This window comes from Lontra canadensis, unplaced genomic scaffold (assembly GCF_010015895.1).
Source record: "Lontra canadensis isolate GAN:19392208 unplaced genomic scaffold, GSC_riverotter_1.0 scaffold43, whole genome shotgun sequence".
Lineage (NCBI taxonomy): Eukaryota > Metazoa > Chordata > Mammalia > Carnivora > Mustelidae > Lontra > Lontra canadensis.
The window spans coordinates 1207793-1226786 of record NW_022631037.1 but is presented as its reverse complement, the minus strand read 5'-3'; the positions used below and the strand labels follow the sequence as shown (position 1 = coordinate 1226786).

General features: G+C 35.8%; 1 protein-coding gene across 9 annotated transcripts in view; it reads right to left on the bottom strand.

Annotated features, from left to right (window-relative positions):
- Positions 1–18994, bottom strand: part of BCAS3 (BCAS3 microtubule associated cell migration factor) — a 584262-nt gene that overhangs the window by 170577 nt on the left and 394691 nt on the right. The window contains exon 24 of one of the 9 annotated variants that reach the window (XM_032871867.1): positions 16299–17798. The exons of the other annotated variants lie outside the window; for them this stretch is intronic. Within the exon in view, the coding sequence (XP_032727758.1) occupies positions 17749–17798 (50 nt within the window). The 3' untranslated portion in view covers positions 16299–17748. Of the gene's footprint in view, positions 1–16298; positions 17799–18994 lie in introns of those variants that run through there. 9 annotated transcript variants of the gene reach the window in all.

The following is an 18994-nucleotide window of genomic DNA, read 5'->3' as shown; positions in this document are numbered from 1 at the left end:
TAGTCTCCAAGTCATTAACCTTTTTATTTTCCTCTAAGCCAAAAGGGCCTTATTATTGCTATATCATAGATACTTAGATATGCAAGCCATGCTGAAAACTTCTTATAATTTATAAGGATAATTAATTTCTCATACTCTTAATTATTCAAGTAATGAAAAACACTCAAATTTGGGGTGCTTGGGTGGCTCAGTCAATTAAGGGAATGACTTTTGATTTCAGCTCAGGTCATGATCTCAGAGCTGTGAGATCAAGCCCCAGGAGCTTAAGATTCTCTCTCCCTCATCCTCTGCCCCTCCCACCCTCTCCCAGAAAGAAAGAAAGAAAGGAAGAAAGAAAGGCAGAAAGAAAGAAAGGCACTCAAAATATATTCTCTTAAATGATCAAAACAAAAATTCAACATCAAAAAAAAAAAAAACCACTTAAAGCAAAAGACACCACTTTTGCATAGTGGGTTGGAAAAAAGCTCGAGTTAAGAGGAGACAGTAAAGGGAAACAATTTTCTTACATTTATAGGGTAGTGCAAACCTGACAATTGTTTGAAAAGTGATTTGGCTAACACATATCACAAGCCCTAACAGAATACATACTCAATGGATCAGCCATTCTACTGCTGGCAAATTTATCCTGAGAAAATAATAACATAAATGTACCGAAATGTACAAGGAATTCATTTGTTTATAAAAGCAAAAAACAAAGCTAACAATAGCAAAACAAACAAAAGCAAAGGAACAAATAAAGTATTTATTATCAAGAGACTGGTTAAATAAATTACAGAAGACTACATGGTCACTTTAAAAATACACTCATATACACAGAGGAGAGATGAAAGGTTATACCAAAATGTTAACTCTGGAAGTATGTTAACGGGTAATCCGTACTTTTTTCCTATGGCTATGATATTAAAATTTTTATTGCTACTGGATCATGTATGTATATCTCTATAAAGATTAAGCAGAGGTGAGAGGAGCAATTACTCTTAAATGCACAGAAGGTAAGTGATGGGAGGTAATATGAGCTTGAGGCCAACCAACTGAATCCCTTGACTGTCTTTACATATAAATATATCCCCATCCACCTAGAATTATTTCTTCCTATTACATAAATCTGAGCTTCCTTCTTCTCAAGATCTCCAACCCAACCTCCTCCTGGTTGCTCAGGATCTTGCTCCGTCAGGCATCTGAACTCTCTTTCATTTCTAATTCACCCATCAATTCTGCATCCTTCCCTAGACTATAAATAAACTCTTTTTTAAGAGAAAAAATAAAACCATCTCTTGAAAATGACATCCCATGTCCTATTTTCTCACTACTTATTCCAATTCACTCCACAATTAGTACTAATAGGCTCCCATTTTTGACTACTATACTCGAACTATTCTTGCTAAATGCCTCTCGTGACTTGCTAATTGCTAAATTCAGTGTGTATTTCAATTGTTATTATCCAGGACCATTGCACTATCCTATATTTAATGACACTGCTGGTTTAAAGTCTCCCTTCATCTCCCCATGACTCCTGATGGTAACATACTTTTGGGTTTTAGTCTTGATTCTCTGACAGCCCCTTCTGAAGAAATCATCCTTTGCAGGCCTCTAATATCTTACTGATTCTCCAGGGCTGCTCCTGACCCACTAGTCTTCTCATTCCACAGAGTTTTCTCTTTCATCTACACTGATAACTCCCCAATTTTTACTCAGGGTCAGGCTCGGTTCTTATAGGTACATCACTTTCAATATTCCTAAAATTAAAAATATTAAGTTCCCCATTAATCTGCTTCTCCCTTTATATCTTCTCTTTCATTCTCTTTCATTCAATTAGTGTAGACAGAAACCTGAGATTCATATTAAACTCCTCCCTCTTCCACATGCCTGATATCCAATCACCATGTCTGATAATTTTTACTCCTAAACACTTCTCAACTTTCTGCTCTTCTCCACTCTCCTTCACTTCTGTTTACCACTGCCCTAGGTCAGGTCAATACTATAGGTGGTCTGCCCGACCCCAGTCTTAACCTTTCTTCAAATCTGCCTTCTCTACAGCTACCAACTGGAGTGTTTTGTAACATATGTAAGTGCTAAATTACTACGTTGTACACTTGAAACAAATATATGTCAACCATACTTCAATTAAAGATTTTAAAATGATAATAAAATAAAATTTAAAAAGTTAAAGAGAAAAAATAAAATAAATTCAAGAATGATTATATCATTCTTCTGCTTGAAACACTTCTCCATTCCTTACAAGATAGAATCCAAATTTATTCACATACACACACACTGTTCTCTATTCATCTCCTATAACTCTCTGCCTAGGAATTTATATTATGGCAACATCAATCTCCTTATGAGCCCTTTGAATACACTATGGCTTTTGTTGTCTCTATAGCTTTACTTATGCTACATTCTCTACCTGCATTCCTCCTCATCCTGGGTATCTTACCTCTAGAAAGCTTTCCTTAAATATTCTCTACCGTCCTCAACACCAAGATGTAACAGAACTTAAAAACGAAGGACATCCCCTGTAAAGTCTGTTCTTTGCTGTATCGTATTATTAGAAATCCAGTGGATTTTAATCTCTTACCATAGGTTGGATATTTGAAATTTTTTGTGTATCTGTTACTTCCTCTCCTGCTTTTTACCCATTAAGCTCAACACTGCACTCTGAGAAGTCTGCATTAGGGAAATTTCCCTGCTTGTTGTACCTTCCACTCAAAGAGTATTCATTATATCCTTAGTCACAGGCTAAGACCTATGACTAAAATTATAGATAGAAGAAAGCAAATCACCAGTAGTAATATAGGTTTTTTTTAATAAAGTGTGTGTGTGTGTTTTTTTAAGATTTTTATTTATTTATTTGACAGAGAGAGAGAAAGAGAGAGCACAAGCAGGCAGAGAGGCAGGCAGAGAGAGGGGGAAGCAGGCTCCCCGCTGAGCAGAGAGCCTGATGTGGGGCTTGATCCCAGGACCCCGAGATCATGACCTGAGCCTAAGGCAGAAGCTTAACCCACTGAGCCACCCAGGTGCCCCAGTAATATAGTTTTTTAAAGGCAAGTAAAATCTTCTAGTAATCAAATAAGCCAAGATATATGAGAAACAACTTTTATATAAGAGACCTAACAGTGACTGCAACCAGAGCAGGCTTGCGATTTATACCAGAATATAAACCAGGAATGGTGCAGAAATTCTCAGGAGGAAACTCCACAGGGAACACTTACTACATGACAATTGACAAAACTACATTATAACAGGTGATTCTTTTTGCTGAAGAGTAGAGAGAACAGGAAGGTTTCAGATATCAGGGCACCAATTAAATCCCTAAAATTGGAAACAATAACAACAACAAAACTTGCCAGTTTAAAAGTTGGACATTGTTTAATAGCAAGAAGAGCAAGGAGAAAGGCTGTCTCAGAAGAGAATGCATCCCTGAAATCCTAAAATTCTGCTGTGTGTTGGTTAGTTTGGTATGTAAATACATGGAGGAAAAATCTTAAAAGTTGAAAACTATAAAAAATAGTGGCATTTGTATGTTGGGAAATGGATGTTAAAGGATACAAAATTTTTTAAATCTTAGAAAAGAGTTCACATTGCTTCATAGACTAGGAAAAGGGGCTAGAAAAAGATCTGGAATAAAAAAAAACACCTCTATGAAAACTTAAATAAAATTTGATCAGAAAGGAGAGATTCTTTAAAAATTGGGAGAAATTAATTTGGCACGTTACACAAATAGGAGGAAATCTACTAAAAAAAAAGAAAGAATGAAAAAAAAAAAACTTAGCTGCTAATCTTAGGTTAATAGCAAATGACCCCATCCACTCTTAACCTCAAAGACTGACCTCTTGACCCACAGCCAGTGGCCCTGTTCAGAAACATGTTGCCACCAGAGTAAATAAAAAGAGAACATAACGTGCTGAAATTGTTACTGCTAATGATAAGTGACACACACTTTATCCTGCCAATGAGCAAAACCATCAATAAATAACTCTGAACATGTTTGCCAATATTCTTCTGGATTTTAGTTTCCTCTCATGTGTTTCTAAGTTTTTATTTATTTATTTATTATGGAAGGAGGGAAAATTAGTATTCTTAGCCCTGGGCATTTTAGAAGAAAGTTTTTTTAAGTACAGATGATAAACGTAAGGGAAAATCCCCATGGCTAGATGTGTGGCTGATCAGTCCACTCAATAATTCATACTCACACTCTCTTTCACTGGCATGGTCCATACTAGAAGATAAACAGTAAGAGAGGAGTTTCACAGACACACCAGAATTCTAGCCTAGAACACAGGCCACAGACATAAAGTCCAGAGATAGGAAACTCTAAAAGCCTGACATTTGAGTATTTCTTAAAATCTCCTACTGGAGAGACTATCTTGATGTCACCAATAATGCTTAAGCTTAGATTTGGTTGATGTTGCCAAGGTGATTCTATAAAAATCAACATGTAGAAACTGATAGCATGATATTTTCGGAAATTTTGACCACCACCCCAATTTATAAAGTTTGCTTCAGTTTTTTTCCTCTCCCCTAAATATATATTGCATAAAACATTTCTGGAAGGATAAAGAAACTGATAGTATTGTTGTCCTCCAAAGAGGAATTGGGTAGCTGGAGGACAGAGGTAGAAGAAAGGTTTTTCATTATGTACTTTTTTGTATGTTTTGAATTTTTACCCATTAAAATTAAAAACATGAAAAATAAAAAAATTCAAATGAATAAGTAGCACAAATTATAAGCCTATCTATAACCAAACTCAGAGAGCTGGAAAAAACATATTTAAGTATGAAAAGATAGGAATTCCAAACAGGAAGCAGGCTCCAAGTTAGGCAGTATAGATTTACATGGGTAGAGTAGTAGAAAGGAGAGGTAAAATATAGGGACAGGTAACTAATTTTAATAAAATTAATCTTAATACACAGGTTTAAAATTATAGAATGTATATGAATCAGCACATAAGAAGTAGTAAAAATAAATAATAATTTAAGGGAAAAGAAAGGGTAGGGACACTACATTTTTCAAAGTAGAGGCCTCTTAGATGGAAAATAAAAATTACATTTCACCATCCATCCTACCCCAACACCTCTCCACCAGGAATACCATGTAGTAAATGTACAGATGGAATCAAACTGTGTATATACAATTGTGAATTGACTGTTTTCCTCTATTTTCTATTTTCTTCTTACACAGTATTTCCAACTTGAAAATAAAATGAAAAAATGAAGGCTTTTGAGCACGGTTATAATTGTAACCAAACACAAGCATATAAAGTAATATAATCCACAGTTCTCAGTGATAAAATTATGTTTAACTGTAAAAAGCAACCAGTTTCTCTCCATTTCTCAAATTTTTATTTTTGTAAAATGTTCTCCGCTTTAAAATTGTTCAAGAGTGAAAGATGCTTTGACATGCTTTTAATTGATTCGTTTTACACTCAAAGGGAGGATAACAGTGATTTGTGAAAGGATTTTTTTTTCTGTCTTGCACACATCTCTCATTTGTCCATCTTAATTCAATTAAAGGAAATAAGGACAGTTTGACCGATGAATGAACCATATTTTAACCGAGGACACTTCTATTTAAACTGGAGTGTATCAACCACTGTAATTGTCAGTTAGTTACTTCCGATCTCTAACTTTTGTTTTCAGAGGTCATAGCATGGTCATGGAAGAGAAGAACATACTAGAATATGGGTAAGTATTTAAACCATTACCCCATTAGTTATTCCAAGAAAGAAAATTTTTAATTATTACTGGCTTATATGAAGATAACTCCACCCAATGAGTAGCTTTTGTTGTGCCAAAGGACTATAAATTCAAATACAATAAAAATTTTATTTGTTTTCATTGAAAAAAGTAGGCACGGTTTTATTATGCTGGGGCTTATAGTTTCTGGTAAGTTTTGTTGTTGTTGCTATTGTTGTTTTAATAGCTTGAGAGGGGCATTAATTTACCCTCGATTAAACTATCCATTTTAAGTGTTGAGTTTGATGAGGGTTTTTTTTTTTTTTAAGGGTATACAATATGTAATCCATCACCACAGTCAAGATATGGAATATTTCCAATACTCCAAAAAGTCTGCACAGGCGCCTCTGGAGTCAAACCCTGGGGTGACAGGTGGTAACTACACTTATTGTGGGGATCATTTCATCATATATTAAAATACTGACCTACTATGACATACATCTGAAACTAACAGATATTGTATGTCAATAACACTTTAATTTTTAAAAAAGCATTGAAAAACTGCCCATATACTTAACCATTTCCCTAATACTTTAGTGGATATTTTTAAAATTATTCTGTAACCTTCCAATTTGCAAAACCTGCTTGATTACAAATTTAGCGTTTTTGTGCTGTACTGTCTTTTGAAATATGCAAGCCAATCAACGCTAGTCAAAATAGCTAGAAGGCTTTCCTGCCCCTGGGTAACATGACTATAAAGTTCTTTTCAGTTTTGGGGTTTTTTTTTAAGTTCTTTTCAATTTTAGCTCTTACTTTAGATTTAGATGATACCATTTAGAATTAAATTTGATATAACTTTACCTGTGATTCCCCAGGGGTAAACGAATTTTTAACAATACTGTCCACTGCAATTTTTCATCAGTTGTCATCTCCTAAATCCACAAGTTTAGCTGCTTTTTCATCTTTTCCATAGCTTTATCAAGCACTATAGATGTTACTCTAGCATTTCCCAGAGCAGTCTCATGTACTCATCAATGAATTCCTCGTCTTTTCTCAATATGTATTGTATTGTTAATTCATTAACATTGTACTCATGGCTAATGGAACTATAACTCATACCTGAACTAAGTTTAGGTAACATACCTATTTTTTCCAGAAGGCACCTTGCAGCTTTCTTGCACTCAGGAACACTAGATAACACTTCAGCACTATGCTTGGGTGTTGTTTTAAACAGAAACATCACCAGCAAAAGCACAAAAATGCAAAAAATGTGCCACTAAATAGATCCAAAAAGGACACTTACCCCATAGCATTAGAGTTCAACAAGAAAGCAGAGCAAGTGTTGCATTGTTTGAAGTCAGCTGGGAGAGTACATGTCAGGCAACTTAAACGTTTGGCAGCTTTACCCCATCAGCCCATGAAAGCACAGCAAATGAATATTGATTTGGAGTTATAAATAAATTCTAGTAAGTAGGTGAACTCACAAATACAGAATCTGTGAATAAGAGGAACCAAATACTTATGTTCTGCAAAGATTTTCTTCCACTCTGTAGCTTGCCTTTTTATTTTTAAAAAAGATTTATTTATTCACTATTTTAGTGAGAGAAATCACATCGGGGAGGGGGTAGAGGAAGAGAGAGAATCCCCAAGCCCGGAGCCTGACAAGGGGCTTGATCCCATGACCCTGAGATCATGACCTGAGCCAAAATGAAGCTTAACCAACTGAACTACCCAGGTGTCCGGCTTTATCATTTTCTTAACAACAGTTTTCCAAAGTCAAGTATTTATAATTTTGACTTAGTATCAATTAGTTTTTCTGGTTCAAGGTTTTGAATCCTATCTAAAAATCTCTGCTTAATTATGAATAAAAAGATATGCTATTTTTTTCTTCTTAAAGGTTTATAGTTTTAGCTCTTTAGATTTATGATCCCACTTAGAATTAATTTTTATATATACTCTTACCTGTGACTTCCCAGGGGTAAATTACTTTTTAATTATTATTAATCTCAGCAAACCTCATGTTGAAAAATAACAAATATATGTTTATGGTACCTTTATAAGTCTTCTGTACAATATTTAGCTTGAAGCATCATATAAATTAAAATAATACATTTTAAAGATTTAAATTAAAATATTCATTTTGAACTACAAAGATAAGGAGAAAGCTTTTTTTTTTAAGGTTTTATTTATTTGAGAGACAAAGCATACAAGTGAGAGAGAGAGAGCACACTCGAGGGAGGACAAGTGGTTGGGGGGAAGGCAGAGGAAGAGGGAGAAGGAGAAGCAGACTCCCGGCTGAACAGGGAACTGGGCACAGGGCTTGATCGCAGGATCCCGAGATTCACTGGAGCTGAGGCAGAGGCTTAACTACTAAGCCACCCAGGCACCCCGAGGAGAAAGCTCTTACTAATATGAAACAACACACTGAAAACACATTTGTCTAGGGGCATCTGACTGGTTCAGTGGGTAAAGCATGTGACTCTTGATCTCAGAGTCATGGGTTTAAGCCCCATGTTGGGTGTAAAGATTACTAAAAAAATAAAATCAAATAAACTTGGGGGGAAAAAAAGAAAACACATTTGTCCAAAAACCACAATTAAGACCAGGTTTAAGCCTTAGTTCCTATAATGCTCTTGCCAATGAATTTTCCTATCAAGAACACCTCGGCCACTGATACATGAAATCTGTTAACTGTGCAAATAAGTGAAGTTTTCTAAAAGCAAGAAACTATCAATTTCTAAATGAAGGAAATTTCTTAATGGAAAACTATAATAGCAAAAAATTTTAAATGATATTTAATACTTTAAGAGTAGGAGGACCTCAAGAAGGTTCTTCTATTAAGGAAACATATCCCCCAACAAGTTACAATTAGAATGAACACATGAGAAAGGTAAGTTCATTAAAGCAAAAACAAAAACAAAACCCAATCTCCTTTCCCTCTAAAACAACACTGAAAGTACCAGTATATGTTGGTGCCCACAGAGTCAAGCCAAGATGAAGGCCAAGAAAGCTGCAATGAATGGGGTCCACAGCCACAAAAAAATATCTCAAAAAGTTAAGGGACCATGATGAACACAGAGTACAGAATTATTGAATCACTATATTATATACCTGAAACTAATATAATAGTGTGTTAGCCATACCAGAATTAAACTGAAAAACATAATAACATTTTAAAATTTTTTTTTAAAGTTAAGGGAAAAAAGTACTTCTATATTGACCAACATGCATAGTCTACTCCCGATAATGGGTCCCCTCTCTCTGAGCAAACAACATGACTTGAAGAAGCAGTCGCTCAGACCAGCAGTAAGAAAGTGATCTTTGCTGACTTCCTACTGTAACACCCAGTGTTGTCATCATAAGGCTACTCAAAAAGAAATACCAATTTGCAGATTTTTTTCCAAAGAGAAAAAAAAATTACTTTAGATCATAAGGAAATGATTGGAATACTTAACTTTTTGTGTTGTGTCAGTATAGAAAAGATTGTTTCTGGGTATATTGATCCATAAATGGTTGAACAAAGGTTCAGAGAGAAAATACCCAGCAACACTGAATAGCTTCTCAGTTCTGAGTTGCGGTCAGCATCGTCTCCTGGCAACTCCGTACTTTGTTCTGAGCTGCTTAGCATCCTTCCTTCGACCACTACCAGTGAGCCTACAGTATTCTAGGCCTTACCATAGAAGCATGGATTCAGGCCCAGATCTAATCATCTCTTGTCCCTCACCAGTCATGTCAATTAATTAATTAAAATTTTATAACAAATTGCCATTTTCTGCCAGGGATTTTTCCAACTGCTGGGAATTCGATGACAGAAGAGAAAGCACCATTAGCTTATATTCTATCCTTGGGGTCTATGTGGTTATCTTACTTCCTCCTCAGTTCAAGCACTGCCTGGCTAGGATAATTTTATTCTGTGCCTCAAGTACAAAATAAACTATAGGCAAAGCCATCTGTGAGGTTGGACTGCTGCTTTTTTGTGCACTACACAGCATGGGACCAACGCTCCTGATAAAGATAGCAAGCATCAGCCAAGACTTGCCATAAAGGCCCATCACTTGCTCTGAGTCCTGAGTTGTCTCCTCATACTTGTAGGACACACCTGTTCTTTGCTGATACGTGGGAGCATGTGACAATTTCAAATGTTTCTCTTGTATCCTCTGACAAAATAGGGTACAAATTCAAACCACATTATTTCTACCCAGTGGGCCCCAGGCTAACAGTATATTGGTTCAGTATTTATTTATTACAGCTTGTCGGCTGAATAGCTTGATCTCTTATCTGTGGCCATAATCATTTTCAGTCTTCATTTGTCTTTCAAGGTTTTTTAAATGAAATAATGTGTCTTCTTTTTTCATTAGGAAAAAAAGAGAGAATATTGTAAAGCTCTTGGGATTAATATAAAAATGTACAAAGGCTTCTCTGAGCTTTTAATCGTTCCTTCACTACAAGTCTCCTACATTAATGACTTAACGACGTTTGTCAAACCAGGGAGCACTGGATCTGGTCTCAGACACTAGAATATCTGCAATACTGAGAATTAATTCCATAGCAACTCCATGCAAGTTAAGCGTCTCTTTATTTAAAAAAAAAAAAAATCCCAGATTTTTTTTCATAAATACAACTTGTTTTTATGAAATATCACAGCAAATACAAAGGGATCGCCATGATATATTACTGCATATCCTGCTGAAAGTATCTGAAGTGAGCTCTTCCAGATGATGAATGCCCCCAGGCCTGGACCAAGTTGGCCTTCAACAAAAGGATAGTGGCATTTCACCTGCAAATTTCTAGTAAGGACAGACGACCATCCCGCCTACCCTCCGGAGCTCATAAGGTTATTCTTGTGTTAATGACCTCACACAACATACAGATTCAGTCTTTCTGCTTCTCTCTCTCTGTAGAATGATTTCCCTAAAGCCGAAGTTGGGCAAAATGCCACTAATACCACCATAAAGCCCCCACAGTGCTTGAAGGGGGAGGCAAGAGACAGAGGGTTAGGAGGTAATCAAGCTTACAGATTAAAGCTTACTAAAGCTACAAGATGAGCACAGCTCCTGGTGTTTATTGACTCTTCTAGTATTGAGCACCCCTCCCCCACCCTCATGGCACAAAACACAAAGGTCTTTTCATCAATGGACCTCAAAGGCTGGTATGTTTTAGTGTTAAACTTCCAAGAACAGTATCCCTACTGGGGTTTTCTTTGGTATCCACCACAATCAGGCAACTATTCCTGCCTTTCCATACAAAATTAAAATTATTCATGGCTGCGGATAATGAAATTATGCTATCCACTCACTGACATCTAGGAGGAGGGGGCACTGAGTATGCATAATAGTCTGGACACACACACACACACACACACACACACGTCTTTTTCTGTGACAACAGGAGACAGGAATAGGAAAAAGTTAAAATAACAAAAATTTTAAAAATTAAATACTATTTTAAGAGGGAAAAAAAGACTGTATTTGCTTATAATTCAATAGTTTATAGCAGAACCTTTTCTACTAATCTACTCTGGTAGAGGTGCTCTAAGGATTGATTCCGCCCTCCCAAACGTGCTAATGTTAGGCTGATTGGCTCAGTTTACCTGTAACCCATCTCAGTCACTTTGCACATTAATCCCCAAGTCTTTTCCTACCTCTTGAATTCCTCAACCCAAGTCCAGGAGAAGCAGTCACTTAACTTTTAGAATTTAACAACCACAGGACTTCTGTAATGAGCTAATGCTCATTATTTTGCAAACCTCCAACATCTTCATGTAGGATATGTAAACTTCATTCATTATTTCCACTTTTTTTTTTTTTAAGATTTTATTTATTTATTTGACAGACAGAGATCACTAGTAGGCAGAGAGGCAGGCAGAGAGAGAGAAGGAAGCAGGCTCCCTGCTGAACAGAAAGCCTGATGTGGGGCTCGATCCCAGGACCCTGGGGTCACGACCGAGCTGAAAGCAGAGGCTTTAACCCACTGAGCCACCCAAGCACCCCATTATTTCCACTTTTTAATGTCTTGGGGCTATACCTAGGTTGCTAAATTGGGGAATACTAATTCCTGAGGGATATTTGATTTTAGGCCATGAAAAATTTCCCACTGCTATTTGATAAATTATATTGTTTCACCATCACAACTAACTTAAAAGTTATGTAAATTATCCAGATGAACAAAAACAATTTACTATTATAACATTGTTAAATGAATTAGATAGCAATGACTACAGCTTCCCAATCGCAGTTTGAGACAGATAAATTTATACTTTATTGATAGCAGGAGCAGAAAGCCCTAATCACTAAACGCCGGCACAGTCTGGTTTCTGTAGGGTAATGACCCATCTCTCTATTCATAACAATCTCATTCATCATAATTCACATTAAAAAAAACAAAAAAGAACCCTAGTCAAGCTAATGGAGGAAACGTGTGAAAAGTGATTGGCTGGGTAAAACTCTGTATGCAGCTGGAGGGTCCTAATTGATTGTATTGTGCTGCAACTAAGCCTTCTGCCTAGTACAACAGATCTTTATCTAACTGCATTTCAATTGATTTTCACTGATAGTCTTCTTTCTTATGTCTAAGGCTTAAAGTACTAAACTAATAAAAGGATAAAAGACTTTGTAATACAGATTTCAAAATACAATGTCCAAGCAGGACTTCCAAGGAATAAGATGGCAGACTGGGTGTGTACAGCTCACCAAACAAACCAATGCCAGAACCTGGGAATTGGGGAGGTAATTTTTTTTTTTTTAATGTTTAGGATTTGAGTCTCTATTTTAGAGTCCAAAAGCAAAACACTAACCCAAACATTCAAAGATACAGTACCTAATGTTCATCTTGTCATAGGATGTAGAAATGTAAGACAAAAGATTACCCATTTAGTAGCTATTACATGTGTTCTCAATATACTCATTTTATTGGTTTAGTACAGAATCAAAATGCCTTGGATTTAGTTTACTCATTAAAAATAGTGATGGGTTAGGGCACCTGGGTGGCTCAGCTGGTTAAGCATCTGCCTTCAACTCAGGTCATGATCCCAGGGTCCTGGGATCGAGCCCTGCATCAAGCCCTGAGTTTTACGTTGGGCTCCCTGCTCGAGCAGGAGTCTGCTTCTCCCTCTGTCCCTCCCCACTGCTCATGCTCTCTCTCACTCTCACACTCCTCTCTCTCTCTCTCTCTCACACAAATAAATAAAATCTTTTAAAAAATAAAATTAAAATAGTGATGGGTTTGGAAAGAAGGAAAGTACGATGGCTAGATAATGTTTAACTTCCAGGTGAAAAACCTGGATTAACTAAAACACTAGATTAATTGAAACACTAAATCAAAAATCTAAAAATGGCCAAACAACCCACCCCTCAAATAGCATTGTTGAACAGAATTTAGAATGAGGATATACACTGCCATCCTTGAAATTGTAACAGTTTGACCTACAATAAACTGTGCATATTTAAAGTACACAATTTGATGTTTTGACGTATGTATAACCTATGAAACCATCACCACAATCAAGATACTGAACATACTCATCTTTGCCAAAGATTTCCTTATGCCCCTTTGTGATCATCTCTCCCCTCACCCCATCTACATACCCAGGAAACCATTCATTGGTTTTATAGTACCATAAATTTGTTAGCATTTTCATTTTATATAAATGAAACCATACAGTATGCATTTGTGTGGTCTGGTTCCTTTTATTTATTTGAGATCCAACCACGCTGCTACATTTATCAAAAAAATCCCTTCCTTTTTATTGCTGCATAGTATTCCATTTTATGGATGAACAACAATTTGTTTACTCACTGACTTGATGGACATTTGCATATCCTCTGCAGTTCTTAGCTACCACAAATATAGCCACTGTTAAATCTTGATGTATGAGTCTTTGGGTGGACACATACTTTCATTTCTCTTGGTTAAATACTTAGGAGTGGAATGTCTAGGACATATGGTAAGTATATGTTTAATCTTTCAAGGAACTGTCAAATTGTTTTCCAAAGTGTTTCTATGATTCTACCTTTCCAATAATAGTGTATGTGAGCTCTAGTTGCTCTATGTTCTTTCCTAAATTTGGTATGGTCAGTAGTTTTCAATATGAGACAAGCTACTAAGTATGTAGTGGTACCTCATGGTTTTAATTCACAGTTCTCTAATGACTACTGATGTTGATCTTCTTTGCATGTGCTTATTTGCCATCCTCATTTCTTCTTCAGTGAAATCTGTTCAGATCACTTGCCCAATTTTTCTTTGGTGGTTTTCTTGTTATTGAGTTTTGAGTTTTTATATATTTACATTTTCTTTTATCATATATGTGATTTGAAAATATTTTCTCCTAATGTATGGCTTTCATTAATGTCTTCTCCTCATATGTGGCATTCCATTTAACAGTATCATTATAAGAACTGAGGTTCTTAATTTTGATGTTTAATTTATCAATTTTTTTCTGTTATGCACCATACTTTCAGTGTAAAAAGCTAAGAAATTAGACTTATATTGATTTTCTCTATTGTTTTTCTGTTTTCATTTATTTGACTTACACTTTTATCCTTATTCTAGTTTATCAAGATGGGAACTGAGATGATTGAGTTGAGATCTTTCTTATTTCCTAACATAGCCATTTAGTGCTATACATTTTCCTCTAAGTACTGCTTTAGTACATCCCACAAATTTTGATATGCTGTGTCTTAATTTTCACCCAGTTCAAAATAGTTTCTAATTTTTAAATTTCTTCTTAGACTCATTAGTTTAGAAGTGTTAGTTTCCAAATATTTGAATGTTCTTCCAAATATTGTATGGTTATTGATTTCTAACTTACTGCATTGTGGTCAGAGAACATACTTTGTATGATTTAAATTCTTTAAATTTATTGAGGCTTGCTTTATGGTTCAGAATATGGGTTATCATAGTAAATATTCTGTATGCCTTGAAAAGAAGGTGGTTCAGCTGGTGGTGGTGAAAGAGACATATACCTGTGTAGAGATAGATATCAATTAGACTAAGTTGGCCATTAGTGTTACTCAAGTCTTCCAGGTCCTTCCATGTCTGTCTATCCCTCTCTCAATTACTGAGAGAGGGATACTGAAATCCCCAACTATAATTCTGTGTTTGCCTAATTTTGCTTACAGTTCATTTTTGTTTCATAGGTTTTAAAGCTCTTGTAATGAGGCACATAAATATTTAGAATTGATAGATCCTCTTCATGAATTAATACCATTGTACTATGAATATTCCCTTATTCTGTACTAATATTCTTTCTTTTGGAGTCTACTTTGTCTATTAATAGAAACTTTGCTGTTTTCTTTTGATTAGTGTTAACGTAGTATATTGTTACTTCCACACCTTTACTTTTATCCTATTTATGTCTTTATATTTAAGTGGGTTTCTTTTTTTTTTCTTATTTATTTATTTATTTATTTATTTGACAGAGATTACAAGTAGACAGAGAGGCAGGCAGAGAGAGAGGAGGAAGCAGGCTCCCTGCTGAGCACGGAGCCCGATGTGGGTCTCGATCCCAGGACTCTGAGATCATGACCTGAGCAGAAGGCAGAGGCTTTAACCCCACTGAGCCACCCAGGCACCCCTTAAGTGGGTTTCTTATAGGTAGCATATAGTGGAATCTTCTTTTATCCAAGTTCATAATTTATGTCTTTTAATTGAGTATTAGGCCACTTATACTTAATGAGATTTTGTTTTAAATCAACTACATTGCTATATGTTTTCTATTTGCACATATGGCTTTTGTTTCCTTTTTTTTTTTCTTCCTCTCTCTTCTTTTGGATTGAATATTTTTATGATTCCTTTTATCTCATTTGTTGCCTTATCAGCTATATAAATCCTTGGTACTTCAGTGGTTACTTTAGGGTTTATATCATATATTTGTACTTATCAAAGTTTGCCCTTAAGGAATATTACAACACATCATATATAGTATAAAAAGCTTACAATGTTTTTCTCTTTATCACTGGCTCTAAGTAATTTGATTATGATGTGCTTTTAAGCTTTGTTAGGCAGGCCTGGAACAGTCTAGGAAAATACTATAGGAAAAATTCTGCCCCACTGTGGAGACAAAAACCCTTCTGAGTATTCTCCCCATTTGCCTATAAATGATAAGACTTCCCACTGTGGCTGGTGGGAACAGAAGCTTCTTTGCAGTCCTGTGTGAGTTCCAGTGAATTATTCCCTTTTTAGGAGGTTCCTTCCTGGGCCTTGGGTAGCTTCCTCATGTGTCAAGCAGGACTCAGCTAAAGGCTAAAGATCTCTGCAGATTTTTTGAGTTTTCTCTCTGTGTAGCTCTCTTGTTCTCTGCCCTGTGCATAACATAAACCTTGGCCTCCCCAAACTCCCAGCTCATTTCTTCTACTTAGAGAGACTGCTGTGCTCTACCTAGATCTACCCCTCCCTAGAATATGTATTGGCAATGAGCCAGTATAATTGTGAGACTCACTTCATTTGTTTTCCATCTCTTGGGGATCACTGTCTTTAACTACCTGATATCCAGTATCTTGAAAGCCACTGTATCATCTAATTGTCCAGTCTGTTTCAGATGCAAAGGTAAGTCTGGTACCTCCACTCATTGAAAGCCTTATAAAATTCGATGCAGGGAGTATCCAATTAATACTCAGAAAATGAATGTTAATTATTTCACCTTTATTAAAATTAACTTACAGAAATTGAAAGGAACATAATCTATTTTAAACGACATTAGTAAAAAGTTTTCCAATATCCACAAATATCCTTAACTTCAAAAAATGCCAATTCATAATCTTATCACCAATACCACTCTCTGCTTCTCAAATGGTCTTTAACATCTGTATAACAAATGAAAAAATATACTGTTTTTTCTAATTTTGTGTATACCTATGGAGGTTGATGTTGAGAATTTCTATAAAGTACACTAAGAAATCCTTATACTAAAGAATCCTATCTCATAGTACAGTTAGCTTAGCCACAGGCAGAACCCCAAACCAAGTTATTATACAAAGGACTGGACACACAAAATGTTATCTTCATTCTGGATTTCATAAAAACTGTTCAGTTTAAAGGGATTTACCATTTTGCTTCATGTGAAATATTTAAAAAGTCAGTTAAAAGTTTTTGGTTTTGGTTTTTTTTTTTTTTGCACTTTATAGTCAAAACAACCTATGGTATTGTCTAAACACAGGAATGAAATGGTTATTAGAATTATTGAGAAAATACGTGTCTTGATTATAAGGTCTTAAAAATTACCATGAAATACATTCCAACTTTTAATAATGTATTAGCTGAGAGCACAATGAGAATCCTTGCATTCTGGTCCTTAAAACAGATGACGTTTTAGATAATTAGGTTTAGAACAGGACCCTGTGTGATGTGTCCGTGGATGAGGACACATTTATTAACACACGCATCTTGAGGGGTGAGATTTTCTATTTGTAGGCACTAGAAAACTAGGCAAAATGACTAGAAGTTAGCTTACACTACTGTAGATCTTTCAACATCCTATATCACTCTATGGCATTACTGAAGTGAACATAAGTCATTTCAAAACTTTACTATATTGTAATTAGAATATAAGGTATGAGAAGTCATATTTACAATGACTATAAGCCCTCAGAGGAAGTTAATGAACTGAGGCTGACCTTGATCATTGACTCAGATCCTGCAGCACAGGGCAGTACCTGCTCCCTCTCCCACATTTGCCAACCTTTGCTACAACAGTAATCAATTTGCTGTCTTGATCTCTCAAGCATATCATACATTTTTTGATCCATCATTAAGCCTCAAACTTGTGGCCTAATTAAATTACTGAAGAAAGACACTTTGGAATTCTAGACTTTGGTAGGAGAAAAATTAGAGATAAATATTTGAACAAGGTGAGAAAATTATGACCTAATCTTCATGCAGTCATTGATTCAAAATTGCTGTTCAAAATAAATTAATTTTTACTTGAATGCTTTAAAACAAAACAAAACAAAATGATGTCAAACCATTTTACAGCGTGGTAATTACATCCTAAATATAATATGTAGAAGAGAGAAACAGAAAAGGCTCCAGGGACAAGACAGCTCCACGTAACAGGTGTAAATAGATATGGAGTTGGTGTCTAAGAATCATCAAAAAGATCTTCTGGACTGTAGAAGTTACATGGGAAAACTGTGGAGGGATAGGAAAAAAAAAAAAAAAAAGCCTAGAGTTAGAGAAATGAAAGACAGAAAAAGGAATATAGATCAGAGAAAAGAAAAGTCAAGCTTGACACAGCCAATGAAATAATGAGCTAATGCTAAATTTTGTCAATGGGTATAAATTTCACTTGTTTCCTATGAATGATAAAAGCCAATGGAGAAATCAAATTATTTCTAGAATCAGGAGACAAGCAGTGCCATCTTGTACCAAAGAGGAGAGAGAGTAAACCTTTAGTTACAGCAAATAAAAAAAGTAGGTTTTACAAACAGACTCTTAAATACTGGTAGTTGCCAGAAGGGAAGTGAAGGAGGGGGGGATGGGTGAAATAGGTGAAGGGGATTAAGAGGTACAAACATCCAGTTATCAACTCACAGAAAGTATAGCATAGGGAATACAGTCAACAATACTGTAATAACGTTGTATGGTGACAGATGATAACTACACTTATCATGGGGAGCACTGAGTAATGTACAGAACTGTCAAACCACTATGTTGCACACCTGAAACTAATACAACATTGCATGTCAACTATACATCAATGTTTTAATAAAGTAGATTTTAGCAAGGCAAAAAACCCCATTAGGAGCGGCTAAGACGGTGAAAAACAGTCAGGGGGAACAGAGGATATTAGAAAGAATAAAGAAAAACAGGAATTAATTGTGTAAGCACTAAAAAACAGAAAGTAAATCACAGCATTTCTCTTTGCACAGAATGCCCTTCCAAAAATTACCACCAATTCAGACATAACCCCTACAAGAAGCCATAGTCCCATTAACAGGATTTCCCCTACCTCTGGGAGCCCACAGCACTCCATATATGTAAGGCTCTCGTGTGGTATTTGTGTAAGTTTATCTTGTAACCCAGTTAGCTGTAAATATTTCTACCCCATTCGATTGCAAACTACTTATGTCAGGCCTTTTCTTTAGTACAGTACCTAGGACTTCATGCCCTCGGCCCACGGCCCACCAGGATGCTCAATGGATAGCTGCTTTAAAGCTACCTGTCAGAAGCTTAAAAATACCAGTGCTAAGATTTCATTTCTCTCTCAAAAATCTAAATGATTACAGATCAGGGAGAGTGGAATTCTAGATATGGCAATATCTTGTTATATAAATTTAAGCCTGTATACCCATCTTGCTGAATTTTACCTTCTCTTAAGGTGGTAG